The sequence below is a fragment of the Trachurus japonicus genome, chromosome 11, assembly GCF_045865225.1.
Source record: "Trachurus japonicus isolate A0001 chromosome 11, Traja_1.0".
In the NCBI taxonomy this organism is placed as follows: domain Eukaryota; kingdom Metazoa; phylum Chordata; class Actinopteri; order Carangiformes; family Carangidae; genus Trachurus; species Trachurus japonicus.
In genome coordinates this window covers 5,214,754-5,242,563 of record NC_140917.1, presented here as the reverse complement: position 1 = coordinate 5,242,563, position 27,810 = coordinate 5,214,754, and the positions used below count along the sequence as shown (strand labels likewise).

Here is a 27,810-nt window from a genome sequence, read left to right as displayed (position 1 = left end):
TATTTTACTTTTGATATCAACAAACACTGTCTAGAGATAATTTAGGTAACAGGAATCAGTTTTAAGAGTGACCGACCCTGACATAGCTACAATATCATTCAATTTCAGGAAAAATAAATTACAGAATTTAATTTTGGTCTTCCCATGACTTTCAAAAGACCTAAATTATGTCACTTCCAGCAGAACATGTCACTGGTGGAAGAGTGTAGAATGTGTTTGGGTAACAGCGCTGAGTGAAAACCTGGGGACAGGACTAAAATGTGAATTTTAACCAAAATATAATTAAGTTTTAATTGTTATATAAGTGTAGATATATAATATAAAGTCACACTAATATGCAAAAAAAATGAGATTTTAGAAGGATTTTATTCATAATGCATTGTGGTAAACTATAGCGTTTGGCTCTGGGGACATGCAACAAAGGCTATGTTTCAGTGTTTTGAAAGCCTTTTTATAGTAATTAAAATTATATATCTTTAATTTCTACAGTGATTCATGTGTATGGTGCTTTGTTTATTAATTAAATGCAATTTATATTATATCATTACATGTTTTTATACATTTAATATGCTGGGGAAAGAAATGGCACTCTTTTGGTGGAATCGCCCATATACTACATATTTATACTATGGCAGGTCAACAGCGGTACTGTCACTGTAATACCTAACACCAAACAATAATGGGGCGGTGCGTGGCGTAGTGGTTAAAGCGGCCGCCCTTTGTAGAGACTACAGTCCTCAATGCAGGCGTCCCCGGTTCGAGTCCTGCGTCGGGCAGACCTTTCCTGCATGTCATTCCCTCTCTCTCTGCCTCCCCCTTTCCTGTCTATCTCACTGTGCTATCAAATAAAGGCAAAAAGCCAAAAATATACTTTAAAATAACCAAACAAACAATAATATAATATAATACTAATACTATTTCTACTACTACTAATACAATACTATCATTACTACTAATACTAATACAGGCAACTTTAGGCTACTACTACTAGTAAACTAATACTACTACTACTACGAATACTAATATGATACTAATACCAATACTAATACTAATACTACTAGTAGTATGAGTATAATAATAATAATACAAAAATCTGCCAACAGAGTTGAGATATTTGGCAGAACAAATACATCCATGTGGTTGTGGTTGGTGTGGTGGTTTAAATCCCTGTGTGACTCATTGACAGAACTGGGTTGTGTTGATGGTTTTTTCTTTTAACACAATAAATATTCAAACGTGTCAAACTGCAGGTGTGAAACCATGAATGAATGAATGAATGTGGATCAAAGAGCAGAAACAGAGTGAGGTTGTTCATGGTGATATTTTACTGTTGTTATTAAAACAGATTGAGAAACAAACAGTGGATGAAGACGTGAAGACGTCCGTCCGTCCGTCTGAGGAGACGAGCTGCTCCCTCAGTGGGACGACATGGTCGACTGGATCCAGTCAGTGAAGTGACAGACCTGAGATCAGCAGAGAAAGAACAGTCGTGTTAACTCACATCTACACCGCAGCACGTCAGCTCAGACAGGTGTGTGTTCAATAACTTAAAGTAGAAGTAAGTGATATATTTGTGTTAATATAAGTCTTAAATAGTTATATCTTCCGACAGCAATCACTTACATAGAGTGTTTGGACCGAAACACGGGTCTGTCAGTCACTCTGCTCTGCTCTGAGCCGAGGAGAAAACTTTTCTCGTATCCTACAATTTTTATCCAATGAGGAGAGAGAACGGCATAAAGGGGCAGTCCTCTCTGTGTGTGCAGCCAAGGGATGCGCCTGAATGTGGTGACGTAGGGACGAGGACCAATAGATCCATGACGAGGGCGGGGGCTGCTAACTCCGTCGGCTGACAAGACGTTATGGTGCGTCCAAGGCCACTCGTAACTCGTGTTTTTCCGACCTGTGAAGTCGTACCAGTTCGATCTGGTACGAGTTCACGGGTCGGAAGTTACGAGTGGCCGTTATAGTGACTTTCACAGGTAAAACAGGTCGGAAAAACACGAGTGGGTTGCCTGAAACGCTACAAAGTCGTAAGTTGTGACTTGAAGCTGTAATTTACGGTTTCAAAAGCCTGCCTGGAACGCAGCATTAGCCAAAACGACCGGATCGCTTACTTCTGCTTTAATAAAACTTCAAAATAAAAGTCCTTCCATCATCAGACACAGAATCAGGAGGTCGGCTGTGTCTTTGGAACTAATAAAGCTTTTTTTTTTCAGCCTTTGTGCCAGTTATTGATGAGGCTGTGGAGTTCTCTCAGGTGAAGGATGGATGAGCAGCTGATTGGAGGAAAGAGAGCAGCTGATTGGAGGAGGAGGAGAGCAGCTGATTGGAGGAGAGCAGCAGAGGAACTGACCTTGGCGTAAACACCTGGACGGTTCTCCTCGGCACAGCCCCACCCCCAGGACACGACTCCCTGCAGCTCCCCGCCACACACCAGAGGACCTCCAGAGTCTCCCTGAGGACACACACACACACACAGTATACACCACAGTCAGACACGTCATCAGTTAAAGGGCTGTATGTTCCTAACATTTTAGGTCTAAAAGAAGGAATCTGAAGGTTTTCAGTTTAAAGGGATAGTTCACCCTAGAATGATATTTCGCTCATTATCTACTCACCCTCATGTTGACTAAGGGCTGGAAGAAGTTTCAGAGTCCACCGTCCCTTCTCTGAGTTACAGGGGGTCTTGGCGTAGCAGTGCATTTCAATGCAACGGTTGCAAAGGGACACCAGAGCTCTTCGTAAAAAAACACACACAAAAAAACATCCAAATACCTCCATGCTGCTCGTATGTAATGTCCGTCTTGTGCTGAAGCCCCAAATTGCGTAATTGTCCCGAAAAAAATTAAATAAGTCTATATTCCAAGCTTGTTTGTAGCATTAGCTCCTAGTGTCTGTTGTCCGGTTCCGCTGCCAGCGCGCATGCGCAAGGTTCGCACTGATACTGAGACCGACTGAGACTCGAGTCGGTCTCAGTGCGAACCTTGCGCATGCGCGCTGGCAGCGGAACCGGACAACAGACACTAGGAGCTAATGCTACAAACAAGCTTGGAATATAGACTTATTTAATTTTTTTCGGGACAATTACGCAATTTGGGGCTTCAGCACAAGACGGACATTACATACGAGCATCATGGAGGTATTTGGATGTTTTTTTGTGTGTGTTTTTTTACGAAGAGCTCTGGTGTCCCTTTGCAACCGTTGCATTGAAATGCACTGCTACGCCGAGACCCCCTGTAACTCAGAGAAGGGACGGTGGACTCTGAAACTTCTTCCAGCCCTTAGTCAACATGAGGGTGAGTAGATAATGAGCGAAATATCATTCTAGGGTGAACTATCCCTTTAATGTCTCCTGTTTTGCGGTAGTTGTGTCTGTCCCCGCATCGCCACGGCAACGATGAATGAGAGCGGATTGATGTTCTGCTGCTTAGGTTGTTTCCATCCCTCAAAGCCACAGACAGCGTCAGATGGCGACTCAAACATGCACCCAGAAGTTTATTTACTTCCGACATGTTTGTAAAACTAGATCTAATTCAAAGTCTGGCGGAGTCGAGACCCAAGTTGACGCTCGGTGTGTTCAAGCTCCCGTTTGTGTCATAAACACAGGAATATCAACTCTTGACTTGCTTGAAGTAAATAAACTTCTGGGTGCATGTTTGAGTCGCCATCTGACGCTGTCTGTGGCTTTGAGGGATGGAAACAGCCTAAGCAGCAGAACATCAATCCGCTCTCATTCATCGTTGCCGTGGCGATGCGGGGACAGACACAACTACCGCAAAACAGGAGCAATTAAACAGAAAATCTTCAGATTCCTTCTTTTAGACCTAAAATGTTAGGAAAATACAGCCCCGAGTTGAATTTGCCCGGAATCGTCCTTTAACTGAGAAAGTCACAGGAAGGAAACTGATGATGGAAAAAAAACAAAAAGTGTTTTGAGACGTCATCAGTGATAAAATGTGTAAAAGTTGTGTAAGTGTGATGGTGTGTGTGTGTGTGTGTGTGTGTGTGTGTCTGTGTGTGTGTGTGTGTGTGTGTGTGTACCTGGCAGGAATCCTTCCCTCCCTCCAGGAAGCCGGCGCAGAACATGGCGTCGGTGATCCTGTTGGGATACGAGCGCTCACAGTCGAGCTGCGACAGGATGGGAAGATCCAGGCAGTGGAGACACTTCAGACAGCCGACTACACACACACACACACGCACACACACACACACACACACACAGGACAGGTGAGCACTGACCTCTGACCTCTGACCTCACTTCATGGGAACTTTTTTTTTTAAACCAATCTTTAATTAGATAACAGCAGCAAAGTACAAAAGCAGTTATTTAGTAGTTAGAAGAATAATTACATGAAAAAGAATAAAGCAAAAACAAATAAATAGATAGACACAAGATTACACATCAGTTAAAGCACATGTGGGCAGTTTTAAAGGGATAGTTCAACATTTTGGCAAATTGGCCCATTGTCATAATCCCTATAGTCATAGCAGTAGGTTCGTTACCTTTAATTGTTGGTGCAAGCTATTTTTTAGAGCGGCGGAGCAGAGCCGTGAGCTGCTCAGAGCTACGCTACGGAGGCTCATGGGATTTCTTGGTTTCCCTCATCAAACTCATCAAATACACAATCCAGCAACTCCACAACGCTCTGGTGGACAAGTTGTGACCTGCACATTCACCACACTATGAGATAATAACACAACGTTACCAGACAGAGTTGTTTTAGAGGGAAATGCAGAGACTGATGATGAAAAACTGTCCCTGAAGGCAACGTGCATCAGTGGTTTTGCATAAATTTCCCTCTAAAACAACTCTGTCTGGTAACGTTGTGTTATTATCTCATAGCGTGGTGAATGTGCAGGTCACAACTTGTCCACCAGAGCGTTGTGGAGTTGTTGGATTGTGTGTTTGATGAGTTTGATGAGGGAAACCAAGAAATCCCATGAGCAATTAAAGGTAACGAACCTACTGCTATGACTATAGGGATTATGGCAATGGGCCAATTTGCCAAAATGTTGAACTATCCCTTTAAAACTGCCCACATGTGCTGTAGTAGTAATGTATTTCTACTTACAGGGGCTCTTCGTGGCCCCCCACCCTGACACCAGGCACTGCGTCCCGGCGGCGGCGCAGCGGCGGGGCAGCGCCACCGGCTGGACGTACTGGTTGAGCTGAGCCGGCTCGGCCAGCTTGATCAGCATGATGTCGTTGTTGATGGTGTAGCGGTCGTAGTCGGGGTGACGCAGCACGGCGGCGGGGGCGATGAACTGCTCGGGGCCGTCCTTGTAGCCGATGTGGTGCTCGCCCAGACGCACCTCAATGTCCTCGCCCCTGGTGCATGATGGGAAGAGAGCAGCAAGCGGTGAGCAGTGAGTGACAATAACAAGGTGAAAGAAGTCTCGTTTAAAATTTTACATCAAATCAACCCTGCAAAGAAAACCCTTGAAAGATTTAAACTAGACATTGACTATTAGTCTACTTGCCAGCCCATAGGGCCCCATTGTGAACCCGGAAATGTTGAGTACCCCAAAGTTTTATGTTAGATAGCAGAATCAATTTCTGACATTTTCAAAATTCAAAATGGCTGTCTAAACCGGAAGTGACCAGATTTTAACCACCAGTGGGCCGATTTTGATGGATTTCAAAATCTGGTCATTGGTTTAGACAGCCATTTTGAATTTTGAAAATGTCAGAAATGGATTCAGCATCATCAATAACCCCTAAAACCACTCCAATATTGCCCAGATCAGCCAAGTCAATTTTGTTGAAATATTGCCCATATAGGCAATTATGCTAATTTATGCTAATTATGTCAATTATGCTAATTGCCCAATGTATATAAGTTAGCATCTGGCAGTTTCTGAATACTGGGGACCCATACTATCTATTTCTAACATAAAACTTTGGGGTACTCAACATTTCCGGGTACTCATTGTTGGCAAGTATACTATATGTGTGTGATTTCGGTAACACTTTACAATAAGGGTGCCTTAATTAACATTAGTTAGCACATTATTAAGCATTAATATATTAACTAATGTATAATTAATGCTGAGTAATGTGTACATAATGATAACTAATTACATGATTATGCTTAATCATTTATGAATTAACTTTGAGTAGTAAACTCAAATTAATTAACTGCTTACTAATAGGCTACATTAATTAATGTGTTTCTTATAATGCTAAGTAATACATAATAATGATTGTTAATACATTTTTAAACAGTTAATTAATGCTTAATAATGTACTAACTAGTGTTAATTAAGGGACCCTTATTGTAAAGTGTTACCGATTTCACATCTTCATTTATTATGAATGATGACCAAGACAAAGACTTGTGTTTTTTCTGTCAGTTAAAGGAATAGTTCACTCAAAATTAAAATTTCACTCATTATCTACTCACCCTCATGTGGACTAAGGGCTGGGAGAAGTTTCAGAGTCCTCCGTGGCTTCTCTGAGTTACAGGGGGTCTCGGCGTAGCAGTGCATGTCCATATAACGGTTGCAAATGGATACCAACTGTCTTCGTAACAAAAAGACACACCAAAAACCATCCAAATACCTCCATGCTGCTAGTATGTAATGTCCCTCTTGTATTGAAGCCCCGAAATGCGAAATTGTTCCGAAAAAACCCCCTGTAACTCGGAGAAGCCACGGAGGACTCTGAAACTTCTCCCAGCCCTTAGTCGACATGAGGGTGAGTAGATAATGAGTGCAATTTGAATTTTGGGTGAACTATTCTTTTAATCTGGAGTTTGGGGAAATTTCATATCCACAAAAACAAAACAAATGGGCCAAATCTAAACCGAACATTGTACCCTTGAGACATGAACTGCACCGTTATGCTGCCACGATCAAGGACATTAGAAATAAGAAAGCCGCCAAAACGTACTCTATTATGGAGACATTTTGTGCAAGTAATTTGTAAAGGCCTGCTTTTTTGTCTCTTTTTCTGTTCCCATGGATGTATTTCAAGTATATACGGGTGTATGTATGTATGCAACTTTCTGTGTCGCACAATTAATCAAATAGGGTAAAAAAAATAAAAAATAAAACCCTCTCAGAGCCACTGTGACCTTTGACCTCTGACCTGTGACCTACTTGTAGCAGTGGGCGGCGCTGACGACCCACAGCTCGTTGATCAGCGTTCCTCCACAGTAGTGCCAGCCGTTGTTCAGAGACACCTGCCAGGGGACGGAGTGATCACGGCACTCGTAACCCCCGACGATACGGTCGTCGGCGCCGAAGACGGCTAGGAAACAGGAAACAGGAAACAGGAAACAGGAAGCAGGAAGCAGGAAGTAGGAAGCAGGAAGAGGGAGGAAATAAGGAGGAAAACAGGGAAATAAGAAGTTCTCATAGTTTATACACACTTTAGATTTGGTTTCATAATGGAGGACAAAAAAATAGAATACAACATAAATAATTTGATTATACTCGCCAAATACTTTCTACACAAATGCAAATTCTCAAAAACTACCCCACGATTCTGTCTTTTTTTTTTTTTTTAAAGAACTGCAACTTTACTTTGGTTCATTAAAACTTATGAAAACAAAGAAAGCCCTATTGCTGTATGACAGTTTATCAACTTTTACTTTTGATTGATACCCTTTAAGAATTTTTTTTTCTGTTCTATTGCTTTACTTTACTGTTATTGTTCTGCTTATATCCTGTTCTTTTTGAATACTATAAGAAATGCTACGCTCAGTTCTGAAAGCAACGACTTTTGTAATTGCATTCGTATAAGCTTATTTGTATTGTATTTTGCACCTTGCAATAAAGAGAAAAAAGAAAAGAAAAGTTCATACTCACTTTATACCAGGGGTTCTCAACTAGTCTCACTCTGGGCTCCACATTTTCCCATGGTCATTAAGTCGCGACCCACTTTTATATAATTTAAACCAAGAATTTTTTTTTTTTTTAAAGCCTTTAAAAACTCATTTTGCTCTTTATTGAGCAAAGTGCATTTCAGGGCACATGAATGAAACTGAGGAGGACCATGACAACTGGATGTATGGAAGTGAATAAAAAAATATCAAACTGCACAAAATGGAGACCAACAAAATGATATATTTGACTTCTAATGCATCTCTGCATTCAGAGCATATTCACAAAAGTGAATAAATATCAAATTGCACAAAATAAAGACCCACAAAACAAAACAAGATTCACTGCATTCAGGCCACATTAATAAGAAACTGATATCTTTGCATTCAGAGCAAATAATAAGAAACTGAGGACCATTACAACTGCATGTGTTCACGTGACGCGTGCCTTTCAATATAAGTTATTTTGATGTCCAACATCAGATGTGCATTAAATATTATTTACTTTTTGGACCAGCTGTCCGCGACCCATCCAGAACGGGTCCGCGACCCACTTTTGGGTCCCGACCCACCAGTTGAGAACCACTGGTTTATACAACAAACATGAAGCTGCTCTGTTGAACACAGGAAGAAGAAGGAGGAGAAGAAGCAGCCTCCTCCTCTCTCCTCCTCCTCTTCTCTGCGGTCGACCAGCAGCTCTTTAACTCACCGGTGGCCGTCAGCAGCAGGAGGACCGGGACCAACATCATGTCTCTGGTTTGTTCTCCTGCAGACGTCCAGCTGCTCACATTTAAACTGTGTGTGTGTGTGTGTGTGTGTGTGTGTGGCGTTGGGGGCGTGGCCTCTGTGTGAACGGCGGCAGGTGAACAAACAGCAGCAGACTAACTAACTCTAACCCTGAGTTGATGAGAAGCACCAAGCTGTGACCCAGACATCTGGTCCATCGGGTCGGCAGGTTCACCAGACGGGAGGCGTCTCCACGGTGAGGTCACGGTGACAACACGGTGACGTCAGAGCTTGAAATAATCCCACGCACGCACAGCGCTGCTGGTTGTAGTTGTGCTTTATTAAAGACTTGATGTATAAACTCTAGTTCCTCTACAGTGTTAAGCTCCGCCCACAGACGCCGGCTGCAGGCGGAGACAAGGTGAAGGCCTCGGATCAATAAACTGTAAACATGTGACAGGTCATACTATTACTCTACACATTAATATTATTATTATTATTATTATTAATAATATTAATAATAATATCATCATTAATGTTATTAATGAGAGTTCAAACAGCAGCGTTTTAATTTGAAGGCACAGCAGCTTCCTGTTTCCTGTTTGTGTTCAACTCAGTAGGAAGTTCATCGTCATCATCACAGCTGGTGTTGTTGGTGTTGTTGTGCGGCTCCACAGGTTTATTGCTTTATTGCTTTATTGCCCCCCCACCCCCCTGATCGTGGGACTCGAACACGTCCCTGATCCTGGCCACGCAGGCGGCGGTGGCCACCTCCGTCTCCTTGGCGATCTGCGACAGGCTGAGGAAGCCGTGCGGCAGGTCCTCCACCACCATCAGCGTCACCGGCTGACCGATGGCACGCAGCCGCTTCGCAAACATCACCGAGTCGTCCAGCAGCGCGTCCAGAGCCGAGGCCTGAGGACACACACACACACACACACACACACACACACACACACACACACGCACACACGCACACACGCACACACACACACACACAGAGGTCAGAGGTCAGAGGTCACGGCTGGTTTCTCCCTCTCCTTCCAATTTTTAATAATGCGTTGGACAGGGATAATTCAACATTTTGTTAAATTGGTCCATTGCCATAATCCCTATAGTCGTAGCAGTAGGTTCGTTACCTTTAATTGTCGGTGCAAGCTATTTTTAGAACGGCGGAGCAGAGCCGTGAGCTGCTCAGAGCTACGCTACGGAGGCTCATTATGGCATTTCTTGGTTTCCCTCATCAAACTCATCAAATACACAATTCAAACAACTCCACAACGCTCTGGTGGACAAGTTGTGACCTGCACATTCACCACGCTATGAGATAATAACACAACGTTACCAGACAGAGTTGTTTTAGAGGGAAATTCATGCAAAACAGCTGATGTACGTTGCCTTCAGGGGCAGTTTTTCATCAAGCAGTCTCTGTATTTTCCTCTAAAACAACTCTGTCTCGTATAGGGATTATGGCAATGGGCCAATTTGCCAAAATGTTGAACTATCCCTTTAACCCAGTTTCCATCTCAGTAATCTCCTTAGATGTTTTATTTGCTTGATGCCAATAATGTGACCCTTCTGAAACAGATGAACATCTTCTCCACGACCACAGGATGAATGTGTGAGGGGTGTGTGTGTCCAGGTGTGTGTGTGTGTGTGTGTGTGTGTCCAGGTGTGTGTGTGTGTGCGTGTCCATGTGTGTGTGTGTGTGTGTGTGTGTCTCACCACGATGTGCACCGGGGGCAGCCCTCTCAGCAGGTTGTCTGGAGCGAGCAGCGGCGACACAAACGGGTTCCTGATGATGGGGCAGGACGTCGGCCGGATGAAGGCGCGGCACTCGGAGCGCAGCGGCTCAAAGCCTTGTGGGTAATCCACCTGGCCCTCGGGGGCGGGGGCGGGGCCGGGGCCGGGGTGGGGGGCGTGGCCCGACGGCGCCCTGTGGGTCCCGGACCGCCGCTGGGATGCGGCCGCGCTGCGCGTGGGATCCAGGAGAGACTGGATCCAGTTGGAGGCGCCGTGCGTCAGGTCGCTGAGCAGCAGCGCCGTGTCCCGGCCCAGAGCGCTGAGGCTGCCCCCCCCCACCGAGGGCTGCACCGAGGACGAGTCTGCACCTGGAGGGGGGCAGGAAGGGTTCAACACAACAGGAATACATAATTATAATAATAAAAATGCCTCTTACATTGACTCCAGTTGTTCACATGAGATCAGAATTCATAACATTTTCAAAAAGTTTTTGACATAAAATTCTGATATTTGCAAAACTTCATATTTTAAAAGGGATACGCCAACATTTTTTTTTTTCCGTGTCTTGCCTCACTCCCGAGTCCATGACCAGCAGATAGACACCATCCTTTCCACTGTGTGTGCAGTAACAAGGGAGATAGAGCCGTATCGCCCGTAATTAGCTTAGCTCAAACACTGGAAGTGTATGGGTAGTGTTAGCCTGCCTCCACCTAAAGTCATCAGAGAAACTCCTCAGCAACTCTAAACGGAAACCGGCGGGCCGACCTTCGTCTCAGAGCTGACAAAACTCTCCGGTAAGGCATCTTGAGCGGTCAAATGCCGGTAACGGGACGAGATCGGTCAAAACGGAGGGTTCAAGCAAAGACGGTTTATTTTGGTTCAAGCTAGCTACATCGAGGGTAGGTTAGCTTCCTATTTCAAAGTAAAAGCACAAATTCTATCGTCATGGTTTTCTGTATGTAAAGGGCAACGGGTGTTTTATTTTGTGAAAGTTACCGGAAGTGCGTTGGTCACAACGGCTAGCTTGAGTAGCGCCGAATTCGTCCCAACAAAATTGTAAACAGCTGGTATTTAGACAAATTAGCGACACACTGCTGCTCTAAACGGCTACTTTCTCACCTAAACATGTTTGAAATGTGGATAAAGTGATATATTTACAGAGTTTAGAGCTAAAATGATATCAGCTTCTGACTGCTGATTTCGGCTCGGGTAGGAGGCAGGCTAACACTACCTATACACTTCCAGCGTTTGAGCTAAGCTAATTACGGGCGATACGGCTCTATCTCCCTTGTTACTGCACGCACAGTGGAAAGGATGGTGTCTATCTGCTGGTCATGGACTCGGGAGTGAGGCAAGACACGAAAAAAAAAATGTTGGCGTATCCCTTTAAGTTTTACAGTTTGTTTTTGTTTTTTTTACAGGTTTAAATGTACAAAGTGTCTAAAGTATTGGGGCGACATTTTGGTGAAAGTTGAAGCAGGTACGGTTGGTTTGGTAGGAATATTCAAAGCTTTTATGGGAAGTAGGATTTCCTAGGAAGAAGGAGAAAACGAAGAAGAGGATAAAAGAGAAGAAGGCGACAGACCTGCGTAGGCGTTGATGCACTTGGCGAGCACGCCGAGCGGCAGCATGGGGTCGATGAGCGTGAGCAGGCGGGACGGCGAGGCGTCGGTGGTGAGCAGGGTGGCGGGGTAGGCGGCCATGATGCCGTCGGGGACTCGGATGCCGGTGGACAAGGCCTTCATGGAGACGGTGACACACAGGTTCCCCCCCGCGCTGTCGCCCGCCAGACACACACGCTCCGCCGTGGAGCCTGCACACGCACACACACACACAGAGACACACACACAAAAACTTATTTCAATGCCATGATTTTGTCACATTATAATTACTGTATGTCCTGTTGGTCTCAGGCAAGTCCATCTGTCCTGAAACCCATCAGGTCACTACACAAACAAGCTCTGAAAATATTAGACAAGAAAGCCACGACAGTATCATCACTGTGAAATACTAAACAAATATAAAATGCTTAGCTTTGATAATCTAATGATGTATTCTGATGTCCGTTTAGTGTACAAAATAATTCATAATGTTGCCCCTCCCCCACTGAAAACCTTTGTTAAACTCTGCTCTGAGCACTCCACCAGAGCTTTAAGATCTGTCTCAAGTGGAGATTGTAACATCCCTAAGCGTAGCTCCGCCTTTGCTCAATCTGCCTTTTCTTTTAAATCTGTCAAATCATGGAACAATCTTCCAACTAATCTGAAACTTTGTACAGACTTCAATGTTTTTTCTCGGGAAGTCAAACAATGGATCCTAAGAAATCAGTCATGTCAGCATTAATTATGTCAGCATTAATCATTAATCATGAGCCCAAATTATTTTTAACCTTGGCAAAGTGTGAAGTATTTTAATAACTGTATGTTTCTTTCTGATATGAAATATGTCTTGAGTGAGAGGGTGTATTATGCACATGTGTATGGATGTTTAGAACGCTATGTACATTGATAATTCTTACCTTTCTATTGCTCTTATTCACCTGCCCAGGGACTACGGATGGAAAGTAGCTAGTCAGCTAAATCCGCTACAAGGCATCTCTTCTCATTTCAAGACTAATGTTATTTTGTACATTGTCCCTGATACAAATAAACGTATTAAATAAAATAAATAAACACACACACACACACACACACACACACACACACACACACACACACACACACACACACACACACACACACACACACAGGTGATAAGTCTATAGTTAATGTGCAGGTTTCCACCATGTGACTGATAGTGACTGATACACTGAGTCCACATTAACTCCATGTGCTGCTGTCAGTCAACAGACTGTGTACGTGTGCACGGTGCACGTGCACTATTATCATTTATACTGAACTCATGAACACATTCTTATTATTGTTGTGTGTATATGTAACAACATCTATGTCCCGTCTGTCCGTCCTGGGTGAGGGATCCCTCCTCTGTTGCTCACCCTGAGGTTTCTCCTGGTTTTCCCTGTTAAAAGGGTTTTCCATGGAGTTTTTCCTCAGTCGATGTGAGGGTCTAAGGACAGAGGATGTTGTTACGATGCCATGTGAAGCCCTTTGAGATGAACTGTTTGTAAGAACGGGCTATACAAATAAAATTGCCTTGCCTTGCCTATTGAATGATGTGTAATTTATTTACTGTGTGTTTTTTGTATGTGAAGCCAAAGACAAATTACCGGGTCTGGCTGCAGGTTTGAGTCTCAGTTAGAAGTCGGGTCTGTTTCTATTTTCTACAAGTTCTCGTGAATGAACAAAACCTCTCAAAGCCCATGATCGCCTGTTTGAGCCCTTTCTAAGCTGCTTCATTCCTGCTACAGTTTGAGTTAGGTTACAGGCCTGAACATTAAAACCCGACCCGTGGGTGTCGAAGCTCAGACCCGTCGCAGCCGGACTCACCAGCATTAATTCTTGCCAGAATGCGGCCAAAAACGTTATTATATGTTTCTGTCCAGTGCTGATTTAACTAGTTAATGAAGCTGCTCTGGATCCGACTCTTTCCTTCTGTTCTGGCTCTTTAAACAGCAACAAAAGAACCAGAGGAGAGGAGTTTACTCTCTGTTCTAGATGAAATAAAAGCCTGTCCCATGTAGACGCCTGTCTCTGGTAGAAGACGGGTCAGTTCAGCAGATAAAAGCATGAGCTGCTGTTCCTACGCTGTGATTGGTCCAGTCAGACAGCAATAGGCTGTGATAGGCTTTATGCTGAGCTCCACTACTTCCTGAACTGTAGTCTACGTATGTGCACAAATCACCACATTTACATCAATAAATAACTGTTTTACAATGAACTGACCAGTCTGCATATATTTGTAATTTATTTTATTAAGTTATATTACATGTTACATGGTTACAGTAGCCTACATGGCAAAGACTACTCTATACCACCTTGGTTAGGGTGAGACGGTCATGGGCGCATTTCATTACACAATGTAGACTGGTCAGATGCAGACTGGAGATCTGGCAATTTGCCTACTGCAGATTTAGCTTTTGTTTGCATACTACATTTTGGCCAAATCAGTATAGGTACTAGTAGTAGACATCGTCATGGTAACGCAATGCTGAGGGAGTGGTTCATTTGCATTTAAATGGAGGGGCCACTGAAACAGACCGTTTTGCACAGCCCTGTTTTTGAGAATGCTGTGATGTTTGATCTTTGGGGTATTTTGACCGAAGCACGTCACAGACATGTCTTTAAGACACCCAGGAACTATTTTAGTTTGTGCAAAAAGGAGCATAATAGGTCCCCTTTAAACAGGCGCCTTTACTTCCTGTCTTACATTATTGGACAAACTGGTGTGTGTTTGGCTCTGACCTCAGTAGACACAACAATGGTCAGACACACCTGAAGTAACCAGTTTGTCCAATAATGTAAGACAGGAAGTAAAGGCGCCTGTTTAAGTTTAGCCTCGCGTCACCATCTTCAGACAAGCGAAGAGCCTGGTGTCTGTTACCTCCGAATTTCGTCTGCATTCTGGTTCCTGTCTGTAGCGGAAACCGAAATCACCAAATTCACCAAAATAAAAGTGTTCACCAACATAAAACTTATAAAATAAACATTAACTTGTAATACAATAAAAGCAAAATGTTAACTTAATGGCTCGGGGACTTTCTTGTAAATTATATTCCTTAAATTAAAGAGTTTTACCGCATTTTATTAGCTTGGTGCTTTTATTGTGACGGAAAGGTCTGTGTCTCTCGCCCTGGTTCTGTTTCCTACCAAAACAGTGAGTCAACGGCCACAGACTAAACCCTATTGGTACAGTCTTAGACAGTGCCAGGCTGTGATTGGCCCAGTCAGACAGTGGCAGGCTGTGATTGGCCCAGTCAGACAGTGCCGGGCTGTGATTGGTCGACTCACCCAGCAGGTGGCAGTGCTTCAGGGCCCAGCAGTATGAATAGAAACATTCCTCCAGCGCTCTGGGGAACGGAGCCTCGGGAGACAGGGAGTAGTCCACGGAGAGGACGGGAACGTTCAGCTGCTGGGACCAGGACCGGATGTAGTTCTGTCGCCATGGAAACACAAGAATCAGACTCATCTCAACTCAGGAACATCCAGAACCAGAACCTGCACTAGTACTATCAGTACCCGTACAAGCACCCAGGGTTCCTACACATTTGAAATTTCAAAATTCCTACTTTGACCTACTTTTATCTCATTTCCAGACGTCTCGGTAAAAAAAAAAATCTAATAATAAGTTACATTTGAGTAAATAGATGTTCATCCTGTAAATAAATTATGCAATTAATCGTTTGTTTTCATTATTCTGAACTTGTAGCTATACCATTATGTCACCAAATACTTTCCAGGAGATTGTAGCTCGGTACAAAATAATGAACCCAGATTAACCCAGATAACCTAAGAGTTAACCTAACCCAAACCCAGAGGAGTGTCATAGAGAGCCTTAAAGCGGAAGCAGGAAGTAACGTCGCCATGGGACCTCAACTCGGAAAAAGTCTCCATGCAAGTGAACGGGAGCGAAAGTTTTATTTCGTGATCCGATTGAATTGTGCCATGAGAAAAAAATATGACCTCTACCTGTTTAAAACATCACGTTTCATCCGAAAAAATCAGCAGTTTATCGTAAAACGGCAACAGAAGAATGTATTTAGTGTGAAGACGCTCTACGGACTACAGATCTGTGTCCCACAAAAAATACGTCACCAACTGACACGAGAAAGGGTGGCATGTGGTGACGTCACCTACACGACTTGTAGTCTTTCTGGTTACGGATTCTTCTGAGTTTTATTCTACAATAGTTTTACGGCAAACTGCTGATTTCTCTTCATGAACCGTGATGTTTTAAACAGGTAGGGAGGTCATATTTTTCAATTCAATTCAACCGGATCACGAAATAAAACTTTAACTCCCGTTCACTCACATGCATAGGCGGCCTTACCTATGTTTCAACCGTTTCAATTGAAACGGGCCCCAGCCACCAGGGGGGCCCCCAGCTGCCAGCCACCAAGTAAAAGACAGTACAATAATTCATAGGTTTCACCTTATCATACACACACACACACACACACACAGGCCTACATCCACCACACACACCAACAGCTCTGTCCACCGTGTGGTCACACACTCGACCCCTGATCTGCTCTACAACCACTGATGCGCGTATAATGCCACACCGCGACTGTAGCCTACTAATCGCTCCTAATTAATAATACGGCAGGAAATATCAATAACAACTTGGCTTACCTTTGAAAACGCCCGCAAACTATCAATAGACCCTCGTTTTCCTTCTCCCAGTATTATTCATTTTCTCTTAGCGTTTCTAATGTCCTTTTGTTTTTCCTGCTTTCCTCCTGACGTGCGCCCAGTTGCGTAACCTGATGATTGACGTCTGTCAATCCCTTTCCTCCTCTTTTCTTTTTTTCCTCGGGTTAAAATGCCTCCAAACAGGCGATCTATGAGTACGTCCTAACTTAACAGAGAAATAAAACACAGCGAGATCACAATTAAAATGTGATATTATTCGCAGCTTTCCTCCAGTGGCTGCTCCAGCACCGCAGCACCGACAGGATCAGCGCCTGTAGACGTCTGTCTGTCCGCATGTCTCGTCCTTTCCTTGTCATGGTGCTGAAATAACGCGGAGCACTTTGCTCTCATTACTTTTGTTGCCAATTTAAATTCAGAATATTGTTAAAGCCTACAGTTTTTGACTGTGTTAAGATTCCTGTTCATGTCTGAAAATGTACATAATGATTTTGCTAAGTCCTGGTTTCTTGCCCTGATAGTGCGTACCTGGGATGCATGGATAGTGCGTTTACTGCGTCCTTTCAGGGTTTAAAGCATCAGCAACACATGGGCACATAGCTGGCAAATAAATTTATGTTTAGGGTAGGGCCTCATATGAAATATTGAAACGGGCCCCCAGATGTCTAAGGCCGCCACTGCTTACATGGAGACTTTTTCCGAGTTGAGGTCCCATGGTGACCGTTACTTTCTGCTTCCGCTTAGGCTCTCTATCATAAATATATTTAAGATAAGATAAGATAAGATTACACTTTATTGTCAGATCACTCTGAAATTTGTCTTGCGTCCCATGACGTCCAAGGTTTCACACAAATAATAACAAAATACCAAAAACATACATTTACAAAAAAGCATAAATGTTACCCTCAAAGGTCACATTTAAAGAAAAACTACCTCCTAACTCCATTCACAACATAAATCCAACATTACAATGTGTCTTTGGTGCAACACCCAGTGCTCAGTCTGTACATGAACCCTAGGGTCTACTCTACTTAGAGCCCAAACTCTGATTTAGCAGTTTGACAGACTGAGGGACAAAAGAGTTCCTCAGCCTGTTCAGTCGAGCTTGTGGAACTCTAAACCTTCTGTTTGATGGCAGAAGCTGATATTCCTTGAATAACACGTGAGAGGGGTCAGATGAGATATTACTTGCTAGAGACAACATTCTTTTAGTGTAGCTATGCTGCTTGAAAATGTAACTCCAAAGTTTGACCCACAATCTTTGAACAGATATGTAGCAGTCTGGTTAGTTTGGTTTTAAGTTGGACAGACAAACAACTAAACCAGGCACTAATTCCATACTGCGTAACACTCTGCACTATAGTTTCCATTTTACAGACCTGGAAATGAATAAAATCAAACTCCATACTTTCAATACTTGTGTAGGAACCAGAACCAGTACCGGTACCAGAACCAGAACCAGAACCAGTACCGGTACCAGAACCAGAACCAGAACCAGAACCAGGACCAGAACCGGTACCAGGACCAGAACCGGGTCAGTACCTCGTGGGACCGGGACGTCTGGGCCACGAAGCCTCCTCCGTGGAAGTGGATCAGCAGTCCGGGCGATCGAGGCTGTTTCTGCACCCAGGGCAGGTGAGAGACGGAGATGGGGGGCGGGTCGGTTCTGGAGAAGGAGAGCAGCTCCTCACTGTCCTGGTGGGGGGGGGGGGGGGGGGCAATCAATCAATCAATCAATCAATCAATCAATCAATCAATCAATCAATCAATCAATCAATCAATCAATCAGGCTTATCAATAACCAGAGGTGGGTAGTAGTAACTTGTCAGAGTAGTTTTAACGCAGCACTTTTAGAGTGTATGTGTGGAGAAGTAGCGATACTTTTACTCTATTACATTGAGTTACGTTCCTCTCGCTACTCGCTACTTCTTTGTATCGATACAATGAGCGATCAACAGAAGCTCCGTCATGAGACTCCGTTAACCAATCAGACAGAGCCAGGCGGTCACATGACCACACACAACATCTCTGCAGTAAACAGAGCTGGTTTCATTCATGCTCTGATCTCAGAGGTTACTCAGCAGTTACTCAGTAGGCTACTTGAGTAGTTTTTCCACCAAGTACTTTCTTACTCTTTGCTACTCAAGTAAATATCTGGATGGCTACTTTTGAATTTTACCTGAGTAATATTATTCTAAAGTAAATATATATAGACCGAATCGCCTTGTTGTTTACAACTACTTCCGGGTAGAAAACCAGCACGTAATGTGAATGAGAACAGTAACGAACGAGAGTTTAGCTAGGGTATATATTCACGCCCTATCACCGTTTAGACAAATCTGAAATGATTGAAGAAACATTACTATTTCTGTGTGTGTGTTTTGTGTTGCTATGTGTGGTATTTATTCAGTTTGGGGGAATCACATTGTCTAGAAAGCATCAGTGGCTGCAGCTGGCAGGGACAGCTAACGGCGGTAGCTAAGCTAATAGCAGTAGCTAAGCTAACGGCAGTAGCTAAGCTAACAGCAACTAAGCTAACGGCAGTAGCTAAGCTAACACCAGGACGTCAGCTGTTAAAACCCTCCCGTTGTCGGACACGACATGAAACTACTCCAGTTAGCTCAGTCATGTTGGAACTCAGATATCCGCTGGAGAAAATATTTTTTCATGGACCGTTTATTGAGTCACTGAGTTATTAAAGTTAAACAGGTAGCTAACCGTTAGCCCGGCTAATCTATGATAACCATGACTAATTACAAAAAATGTGCACACATAAATAGTAATGTTTGTCCAATCATTGGTTTTATAAACTTTACAAACATCAGATTAGTCTAAACGGCGATATAGTGACATGAAAAATTAGATATATATAGCGAAACTCTCGTCCGTCACTACTGTTCTCATGCTGGTTTTCTACCAGGAAGTAGTTGTAAACAACAAGGAGATTCGGTCTATCCTCTTACTTGAGTACCAGTAACCTCTGTCAGTGACGGAGCAGAGAGAGAGTGTGACGTCATACCTGTCCCTCCCGGAGCTCGTAGGAGATGAGGCGCATGTTGACCGGCCCCGGGCCCCAGTGGGCGATGGGCGGGGCCACGGTGGCGCTGAGGGCGGGGTCAGAGGCCAGGGGGAGGCGCAGGGGGACGGGGGGGGCAGTCAGGGTGAAGTTCACCTGCACCTGGGTGGAGGCGATCCTGCTGAAGCCCTGACGACACAGAGAGAGAGACAGAGAGACGGTTACCACGGTTACAGGTGAGACATGCCCTACACCAGTGCTTCTCAACCTTTTGTACATCAAGGACCCCTAAACTGACACAAATTAGACCACAGACCCCCATTGGACCAAATTTAGAAGTAAACACCAGAAATACACAAATATTTGTTCTGAGACTAAAGAACATTACTTTTTTTATACTTTTAAATTAGGGCCAATGGCGTGAATTTTTGGAAATATTATAGAGAAATTTCTGGAAAAAAGTGGTTTTTCTCCAAAAACATTTAGACATTTCTAGGAAGAAGTGGTAAAAATTCTCCCAAAAAAAAGTAAAAAATTTTCTTTAAAAAAGTGGTAACATTTTCGTAAAAAATGTTCAAAATAAAAATAAAAAAAAAAATTTTCTAGAAAAAAGTGGTAAAATTTCCAAAACAAAAAAGTTTTTAAAAAGTCTAGAAAAAGTGGTAAAATTAAAAAAAAAAAAACTTCTAGAAAAAAGTGGTAAAATTTCTCGTAAAAAAATGTTCAAAATAAGAAAGTAAAAATTTTCTAGAAAAAAGTGGTAAAATTTCTAAAACAAAAAAGTAAAAAAAAAAGACTCTGTTGAGGCTTTCAAGAAGCTCCTCAAGACCCATTTCTATGTTTTGGCTTTTAACTAGCACTTAATCTGTTTTTTATATAATGCTGGGATTTAATAATTTGTATCTCTTCCTTTGATTAATTGAAGTGTATCATGTTGTTGTGTTGCATTGATGTTGTTTTATGCTGTGACCTGTTGACTGTGAAGCACTTTGGTGCAAATGCTCTTTGCTTTTAAAGGTGCTATATACAGGGTTCCTACAGCTTAAGCCAAGTTAAATTTAAGACTTTTTAAGACTTTTTTAATGCCACTTGAAATGAAATTTAAGACCGACTTCATAATAAACACAAATGCAGAAAAAAGAAAAAAAAAACACCACATCAATTACATAGGGTTAGGGACAATTTTACCCACTTTCCTATGTGATCCAAGGTAAAGTGACTGCTACATGAACATTGGATTGTGTCTCTTTCCAGCTGTCCTTTCTAAATAAATGCATAAAAAGTCCTGAGGCCTTATTTTTAGATGAATGAATTCAATGCCTTTTAAGACTTTTTAAGGATCCGTAAGAACCCTGTATATAAATAAATTAAAACTTAAACGGTGCGGTGATGGACGGGTGAGTTGACTCCGCCTACCGAGAGCAGGCCCGACTCCGTCAGGTTCCAGAACGACTTCCAGAACTGCAGGTCCAGGTTCTGGGTGATGCGCTCGAACTCGGCGCCGCGCAGGTCGGGGTCCATGACGTACTTCCCCGACGTGAGGAGAGAGAGCGCCGCCAGACCTGCAGGAGGGGGGAGGGGGAGGGGCTTATTCTGATGACATCACGTCTGAAAACGTCGACACAGGAAGAAGTGAGAGCGAAAAGGAGGAGGAGCTTCACCTAAACCCGACTGCTGCTTCCCGTACGTCTCGCCGTACGACACCATGCTGATGACCACGGTCTGCAGGAAGGGACGCAGCGTCGGGGAGAACTACCACACAAGAGACAGGTCAGTGAACGCAACACAAACAGTAATTAACTTTTGAACATCTGGGTCCAGATGTTCAGAAGTTAATCTGATCAGATTCTGGATCATTGATCAGATCTTGTTTCTAAACTAAAACCAGATCCTGAGACCAGATCACATGATCCAGTCTCGGTTTTAATCCGGATCAAACCCTCAGTTTGTGGAAAACTTTGATCCAGAACATCAGGATTATTCTGATCCAGCCGTTTGGTGGATTCAGGAACAACATGGGATTTAGATTCAATTCAAACTGGTCAAATAAACAACATTTATAATGTAAAATATTTATACATTTATTGATTTATAGATACTGAATCAAGTGGGCCACTTTGAAAACGACCAAACCCAAATGAAAGGAAGCTGGAGCCCTTGATATATTGCAGAGCTTTAATAAGGTGCAAACAGACGTTTTGATGCTGCTGCGTCTTAAAAGTTCTAAATTTGTGGAATAATCAAAAGTTAACTTTATTTACTTTATCACTGTGATGGTTTTTAAAAATCAGGAGCAAAATATAAATCAATAAATGTTTATATCCTACAAATGTTGTTTATTTGACCAGATTGAATTTAATTCAAATCCCATGTTGTTCTAGCCTGACAAGCCAGACTATATCATTAACATGTCTAGTCTGGCAACGACCAGTAGACCTCGGCTCAGTCCAGGGGGCGGGATGAAGGCTGTCTTTCAAACTGCCTCTGCACCAATAGGGTAGCGCTACGACCAATCAGAGCAAAGAGCAGGATGACGTTAGCCTGACAAGCCAATTAAAATGTATGTCGTCATGGCGTTAAACCCGCCCAACGACTCTCTAAACAGATAGAGCGCTGTGATTGGTGAACACAAACGGTGTTCGAGACTCAAAAAGTTCCTATGGCTCGTTTCTAGACCCACCTACGGAGCAAATATTTTTGCTGCCGCTAGGGTGCAGCTAGATTTCTAGGCTAATGTTGTTCCTGAATCCACCAAACTGCTGGATCAGAATAATCCTGATGTTCTGGATCAAAGTTTTCCTGATCCGACTAAAAAGTTCTGATCAACACAAACTGAGGGTTTGATCCAGATTAAAACAGAGACTGGATCACGTGATCTGGTCTCAGGATCTGGTTTTAGTTTAGAAACAAGATTTGATCTGATCATTGTTTCAGAATCTGATCAGATTACTTCTGAACACCTGAGCCTGGTTGGACAGGTGAGACAGGTGAGACAGGTGACCCCCCTCCCCCTTACCTGGAAGCCCAGACAGCGGCCGTAGAAACAGGCTTTGTGCATGGAGCTGTACTCCTGCACGAACCTGCGGCTCTGCTCTCCGTCCTGCAGCGAGTACAGCTGCCCCCGCTCGTTGTCGTGCAGCAGCTGCTGCGCCAGGTGCAGCAGCGCTCGCAGCTGCCGCAGGGCGCCGCCGTACGACTCCAGCTCCGCCGCGTTGTGCTCCGCCCGGAAGAACGCGCCGCTGTAGTTGGACAAGATGTAGCGCACCTTCTGGATGATGTGCAGCAGGCAAGAGTTCAACACCTGAGAGGGAGAGACGGGTGAGAGGGAGAGACGGGTGAGGAGTAGGGATGTCACGATTACTTGTTTTCACAATTAATCGTGGTATTAAACGGCACAATTAATTAATTGTAAAGATTCCTAAATAATGTCACTTCCCAAAAAAGATCATGTTGGAACCGTATCGGCAGATGTGCGCTAAAATAAAGGTAAATACACAGATACTGGTCCATTTAACTAACATAACATTGAATTGGTAGGAATTTAGATGTTAGTGTGTCATTTGTATTAAAAAACAAAACAAAACAAAACAAAACAAAACAAAACAAAAAACCATTAAAATAAATGTTAATATTTGGTATAGATGACAATTTATGACCTGAATATTTCAAACACTTCCCCTGGGGGGTTAATAATTGGTCACATATTGATAGATTAGATACCTGAGATATTTTGTGTAAACAATGAGTAATGTAATTATATTTTGACTATATTTGATTTTACACATTCATAGTGTTGTGAAATTAATTAATGCATAAAAATCGTGATAATCGTAACACCGTGATTATTTCTCTGACAATAATCGTGTGATAACTCATTAGCAGAATCAGTCACAGGTCACATGACCCGGCTGTGGCTGTGACATCACACTGTGGCTGTGACATCACACTGTGGCTGTGACATCACACTGTGACCTCACCTTGACCAGCGTGCGGTAGCCGTTGCCGGGCGTCTGGTCGTCGAAGTCGTAGTGATGGAAGACGGAGGTGAAGCTGCCGACCAGCGGCCGCAGGACTCGGCCATGTTCCTGGATCTCTCTCAGACACGTGACCAGTCGCTCGGCAACCGCTCCGTACGGCAACTCAGAGGGTCCACACAGAACGGAGACGGTGTCCTTACACACGGCGTCCAGGGTGGAAAACACAACCTCATGGTCCATGTCTGAGGCTGCAGAGAGAGGGGGGGGGGTGATGTCATCATCATTACATCATCATCATCAGGACACAGCAGGAGGAGGAAGAGTGAGTAAACATAACAACATCAGGCCAGATGTGGAGTCACCTCAAACAAACATATTGATTAAAATATTGAAACCTTTGATCTGAGTCCAGACGTTTAAATAAAGTTTACTGAACTTCATGTGACGGTTTAGAAACCAAGACGCTCCACTACGAGTCAGTTTCCTGTCCCGTGGGTTTCTCCATTACTCCGCCCCCTTTAGGAGACCGGCAGACCATGACTCCGCCCCCTTTAGAGACCAGCGGGCCGTGACTCCGCCCCCTTTAGGAGACCAGCAGCAGCAGCAGCAGGTCTTGAGTCTATTGACTCCAATGGGAGAAGTGAAAGTGAGCCCAGATCAGGCGTGGCGCCAGGATTTCAATTTTGGACGGGCCAGAGTCATTTTGGATGGGCCTCTACTTAGGAAAAAATAACACTAACATACATAGAGCTGGAAATTATTCCTGAATGACTCGTTCGTGTCTATATTGCCCTGAAAGCACACACCATTTCTGCTGAGACGAGCGCGGTGCGCCGCTCCCTCTCCCGTTAAAAGTTAATCTAGCTCACCCAGCGGACCTCTCTCTCTCCTCGTATCTCTCTCTCTCTGCTGTTACTTGTGTGTTTAACCAAATGCACGAAAAGCCAAATCAAATCAGAAATGCGTAGCCCACTTCTTTTTAACTCACAGACATTTATTTTCATAAAGTAGGCTAATAAAATATCTGGACATTTTGCCATCGTTAACATTGAGACAACAAGAGACATACAGGCTGAAGATAGGCAGCACGGTGTGTGTGTGTGTGTGTGTGTGTGTTGCAGAGTGGGTGGTTCACTTGGGAGTAGGCGTGTGTGCGTGCGTAAGTGTGTGTGCGTAAAGGTGGGCACTCACCGGTGACACAGATGAGAGAGAGAGAGAGAGAGAGAGAGAGTCAGGGTTGGGAGTAGCCGTAATTTTTGTTGACCACCTACTCATTCATTCATTAATCACCCTTTTTTCCTGTTTAATCCGCCAGTCTCATTTTTACGTTTATCCATCCTTGCTGCGCTGTGATAGCTCTGTGCTGTTTTGTTACAATAAATGCACCAAAAGCATTTTTGGATCTCAGCGTATCTTTATCATAATCTACTATAGCGCGTCACAAATCTACGTACCTGAGGACCCAACCTCATACTCTCAGCGGCTTTAAAGGTTTGTGTTTGGAAGCCGCAACATCAGGAATGGAAGAAGAATCACGCAAAAAGGCACAACAAACAGGTTTTGCACAATGGTTTGCACAGATAAGTCTTAAAATATGTGCAACACCTTCTCATCACAATCCATGCCATCTACACTACGTTATCAGCTGTTATTAAAACCCAACTCATCACAGGATCATATGTTATTAGACCACCGCTAACATTACACAACAAACCGTTAACAATTAATCCACACTCAAACCGAAGCAACAATAATGTTAACTGTACTTAACAAGCTGTTATTACAAGGTTTACAACTGATATGACAGACTGGGCCGTGAGTGTGTGTGTAAAGAAGAGAGGGAGGGAGAGAGAAAAAGTAACTACGTAAAACTGTTAGCTACCGTAGCTCAGGCGTCGGTCTCCCGTCAGGTAAAAGCTGCCGTTTATTCCTCAAATGAAGCTCATGAAGTTGTTGAGCCTCTCCGGTACAGTTATCCATCACTGTTGTTGAATTAGCCGCTAAACAGCTGGAAGCTAAAATCAAGGGGGCGTCTGTTTGTTTACAATTCACGAAAGCAACGTGAACGTACGTGCCGCTCACAAGAGTTACGCAATGAGGCAGCGTACAACGAGACGGCGAGTGGCTTCTACGGCCGGCCGGAGGTAAACTCAGTTGAGTCGCGTTTATTAGACTATGAAAATCACCAGAATGCTGACACATTTAAACCTGTGGTAAAGTTATCTGAAATAAAAATATATAATTAAACCTTAGATTAACTAAAGTTATGTTCACCCTGTCATTTTGGATGGGCCAGTTGTACAAGTGGGTGGGCCCAGGCCCGTTAGGCCCACCCATAACGCCGCGCCTGGCCCAGATTATGGTCGATTCTTGCGCTCCAGAGTCACTGAAGTAACCCTAACCCTCATATTGGACTCATTTCATCACAACACACGTCTCTTCTGAACATTTAGACACTAAAATGGACAAATTACAGACAAATCAGAAGAAAATGAACTTTGTTCCACAACACACTCTCTCCAGATCTGACACAGTTCTCCATGGTAACGACAACTAACGCTTGTGAACGCCCGCACTAACTAATGTTTATAATCTTAAATCTAACTCTGCACAAGCAGAATAATAGCAGCACACAGTCTAAATCGACTTGCAAAGCAAATATTCACATTTCCAGCAAATTAACTGGTTGCAAATGTGCAAATAGATGAAAAATTGACTTGCATCATCTCTTTCTTTTTTTTCTTCTTTTGGACCAGTCCCAGCCTGGTCAGATGCGTACATGAACTGATGAAGCCTCTTGGATGAGAGGTGAAACGTCTTCCTAGACAAATAACTAAGTCCAGTTGCTTTCGATTTAACCTCCTTTGAAATACTATGACCTGGGCAAATGAGAATATGCATCGGCTTCTTGCATCATCTCATATTTTAGAGGCCAGATGCCTCCATGTGGGGCAGACTGAGCCCTGGTACAACATGACACAAACACAGTCTGATTGGTCGTCTCCTGAGCTCCTTCTAACTGCTGATTGGCTCAAAGCAGAACCATAAAAACCAACTGAGAGATAAAACACAGATTCAAAGTACAAATATATTAAAAAACACATGATTTAAAGTGAAAAACAAAGAGCTGAGACTCACTGTGAGAGAGAGAGAGAGAGAGCACACAGCCTGAAGCAGCTGGAGAATCACCGCTCTGTTTGATCAGCAGCTGACACAACCGTCTGACTGTGTGTGTGTGTGTGTGTGTGTGTGTGTGTGTGTGTGTGTGTCTGGCCACACAATAACAACACAACAACAACACAACACAGGCCTGCATCAGTCTTCAGACTGTGGAGGAGGAAACACTCAATACTCCAGACCTCTGCCCTGGTCCTGGATCAATACTTATGATGATCAGTTGGCTCCAATCAGCTGATCAATGACTTGTTTCTACTGTTTCTCAATCAGAAACTTTATTGATCCTCAGAGAGAAAACAGGCCGAGTTCTGAACTTTAGACGGACATGAAAGGAAACAGCTGGTTTCATATACTGTGAATATGATCAATATATAGAATAAATATGTGAATGAGGAATGTGACTCTGAGCTGAACTTTCAAAATAAAATTTAAAGTTTTTGTCATTTCTATTTAAATTATTTTTAGACTATTTATGAAAATGTTGTTTCCAATATTAAAAACAAACACACCGTCTCCATGGCAACCAGCAGTAGCCTACTCTTCATGATGTAGCCTATCATGACATCATCATAGCCTTCTACCGTATCTAGGTCACCAAAATAAAAGCCTCTGACCCGCACCTCAAACAGCTGATCGTGACGTCAGCCCCGGCCGGTGTGGAGTGGACACACACACCGACACACACACACACACACACACACACACACACACACACACACACACACACACACACACACACACACACACACACACACACACCCTCCTCAGAGCGCTGCTGAGGGGGGGTCCTGGTCCTGGCTGGTCCCGGTCCTGGTCCCGGTCCCGGTGCCAACTTTAGATCCGGTTCAGACCCGGTTTGGTCCCAGTTCGGTCCAGTCGCGCGCCCTGTTGCTTCCTGTTTCTGAAAACACCGTCGACACCGGATGACGTAGTTTCATATCCGTCACTATAACGTCCAGGCTGCGTCACAACAACTGACAGATGACAACAGATACTAGGCTACTACTAGTTTTATATTTCTATTTCTGTATCACTCCGCGCTGTTTCACACGGACTATCCACTCACCGAGCCG

General features: G+C 43.6%; 2 protein-coding genes across 3 annotated transcripts; both read right to left on the bottom strand.

The window, feature by feature from the left end:
* Window positions 1-1,302: 1,302 nt before the first annotated feature.
* On the bottom strand, window positions 1,303-8,659 carry LOC146977990 (trypsin-2-like). Its single transcript, XM_085790771.1, has 6 exons — window positions 8,539-8,659; window positions 7,105-7,255; window positions 5,076-5,332; window positions 4,045-4,181; window positions 2,357-2,458; window positions 1,303-1,463 (listed from the first exon to the last, which is right to left on the bottom strand). The coding sequence occupies exons 1-6, from the start codon at window positions 8,576-8,578 to the stop codon at window positions 1,416-1,418; spliced, it is 735 nt and encodes a 244-aa protein (XP_085646897.1). The 5' UTR covers window positions 8,579-8,659; the 3' UTR covers window positions 1,303-1,415.
* A 215-nt stretch (window positions 8,660-8,874) lies between these two features.
* On the bottom strand, window positions 8,875-27,454 carry lipea (lipase, hormone-sensitive a). 2 transcript variants are annotated; one of them, XM_085790768.1, is made up of 11 exons: window positions 27,358-27,454; window positions 23,561-23,808; window positions 22,600-22,884; window positions 21,245-21,335; window positions 21,000-21,145; window positions 19,587-19,772; window positions 18,110-18,262; window positions 15,206-15,350; window positions 11,884-12,111; window positions 10,281-10,666; window positions 8,875-9,470 (listed from the first exon to the last, which is right to left on the bottom strand). In XM_085790768.1, the coding sequence occupies exons 2-11, from the start codon at window positions 23,798-23,800 to the stop codon at window positions 9,243-9,245; spliced, it is 2,088 nt and encodes a 695-aa protein (XP_085646894.1). In that variant the 5' UTR covers window positions 23,801-23,808; window positions 27,358-27,454; the 3' UTR covers window positions 8,875-9,242. The 2 variants fall into 2 exon arrangements, with proteins under 2 accessions (XP_085646894.1, XP_085646895.1); XM_085790769.1 differs by having other exon boundaries at window positions 27,352-27,388.
* Between the last annotated feature and the right edge of the window lie 356 nt (window positions 27,455-27,810).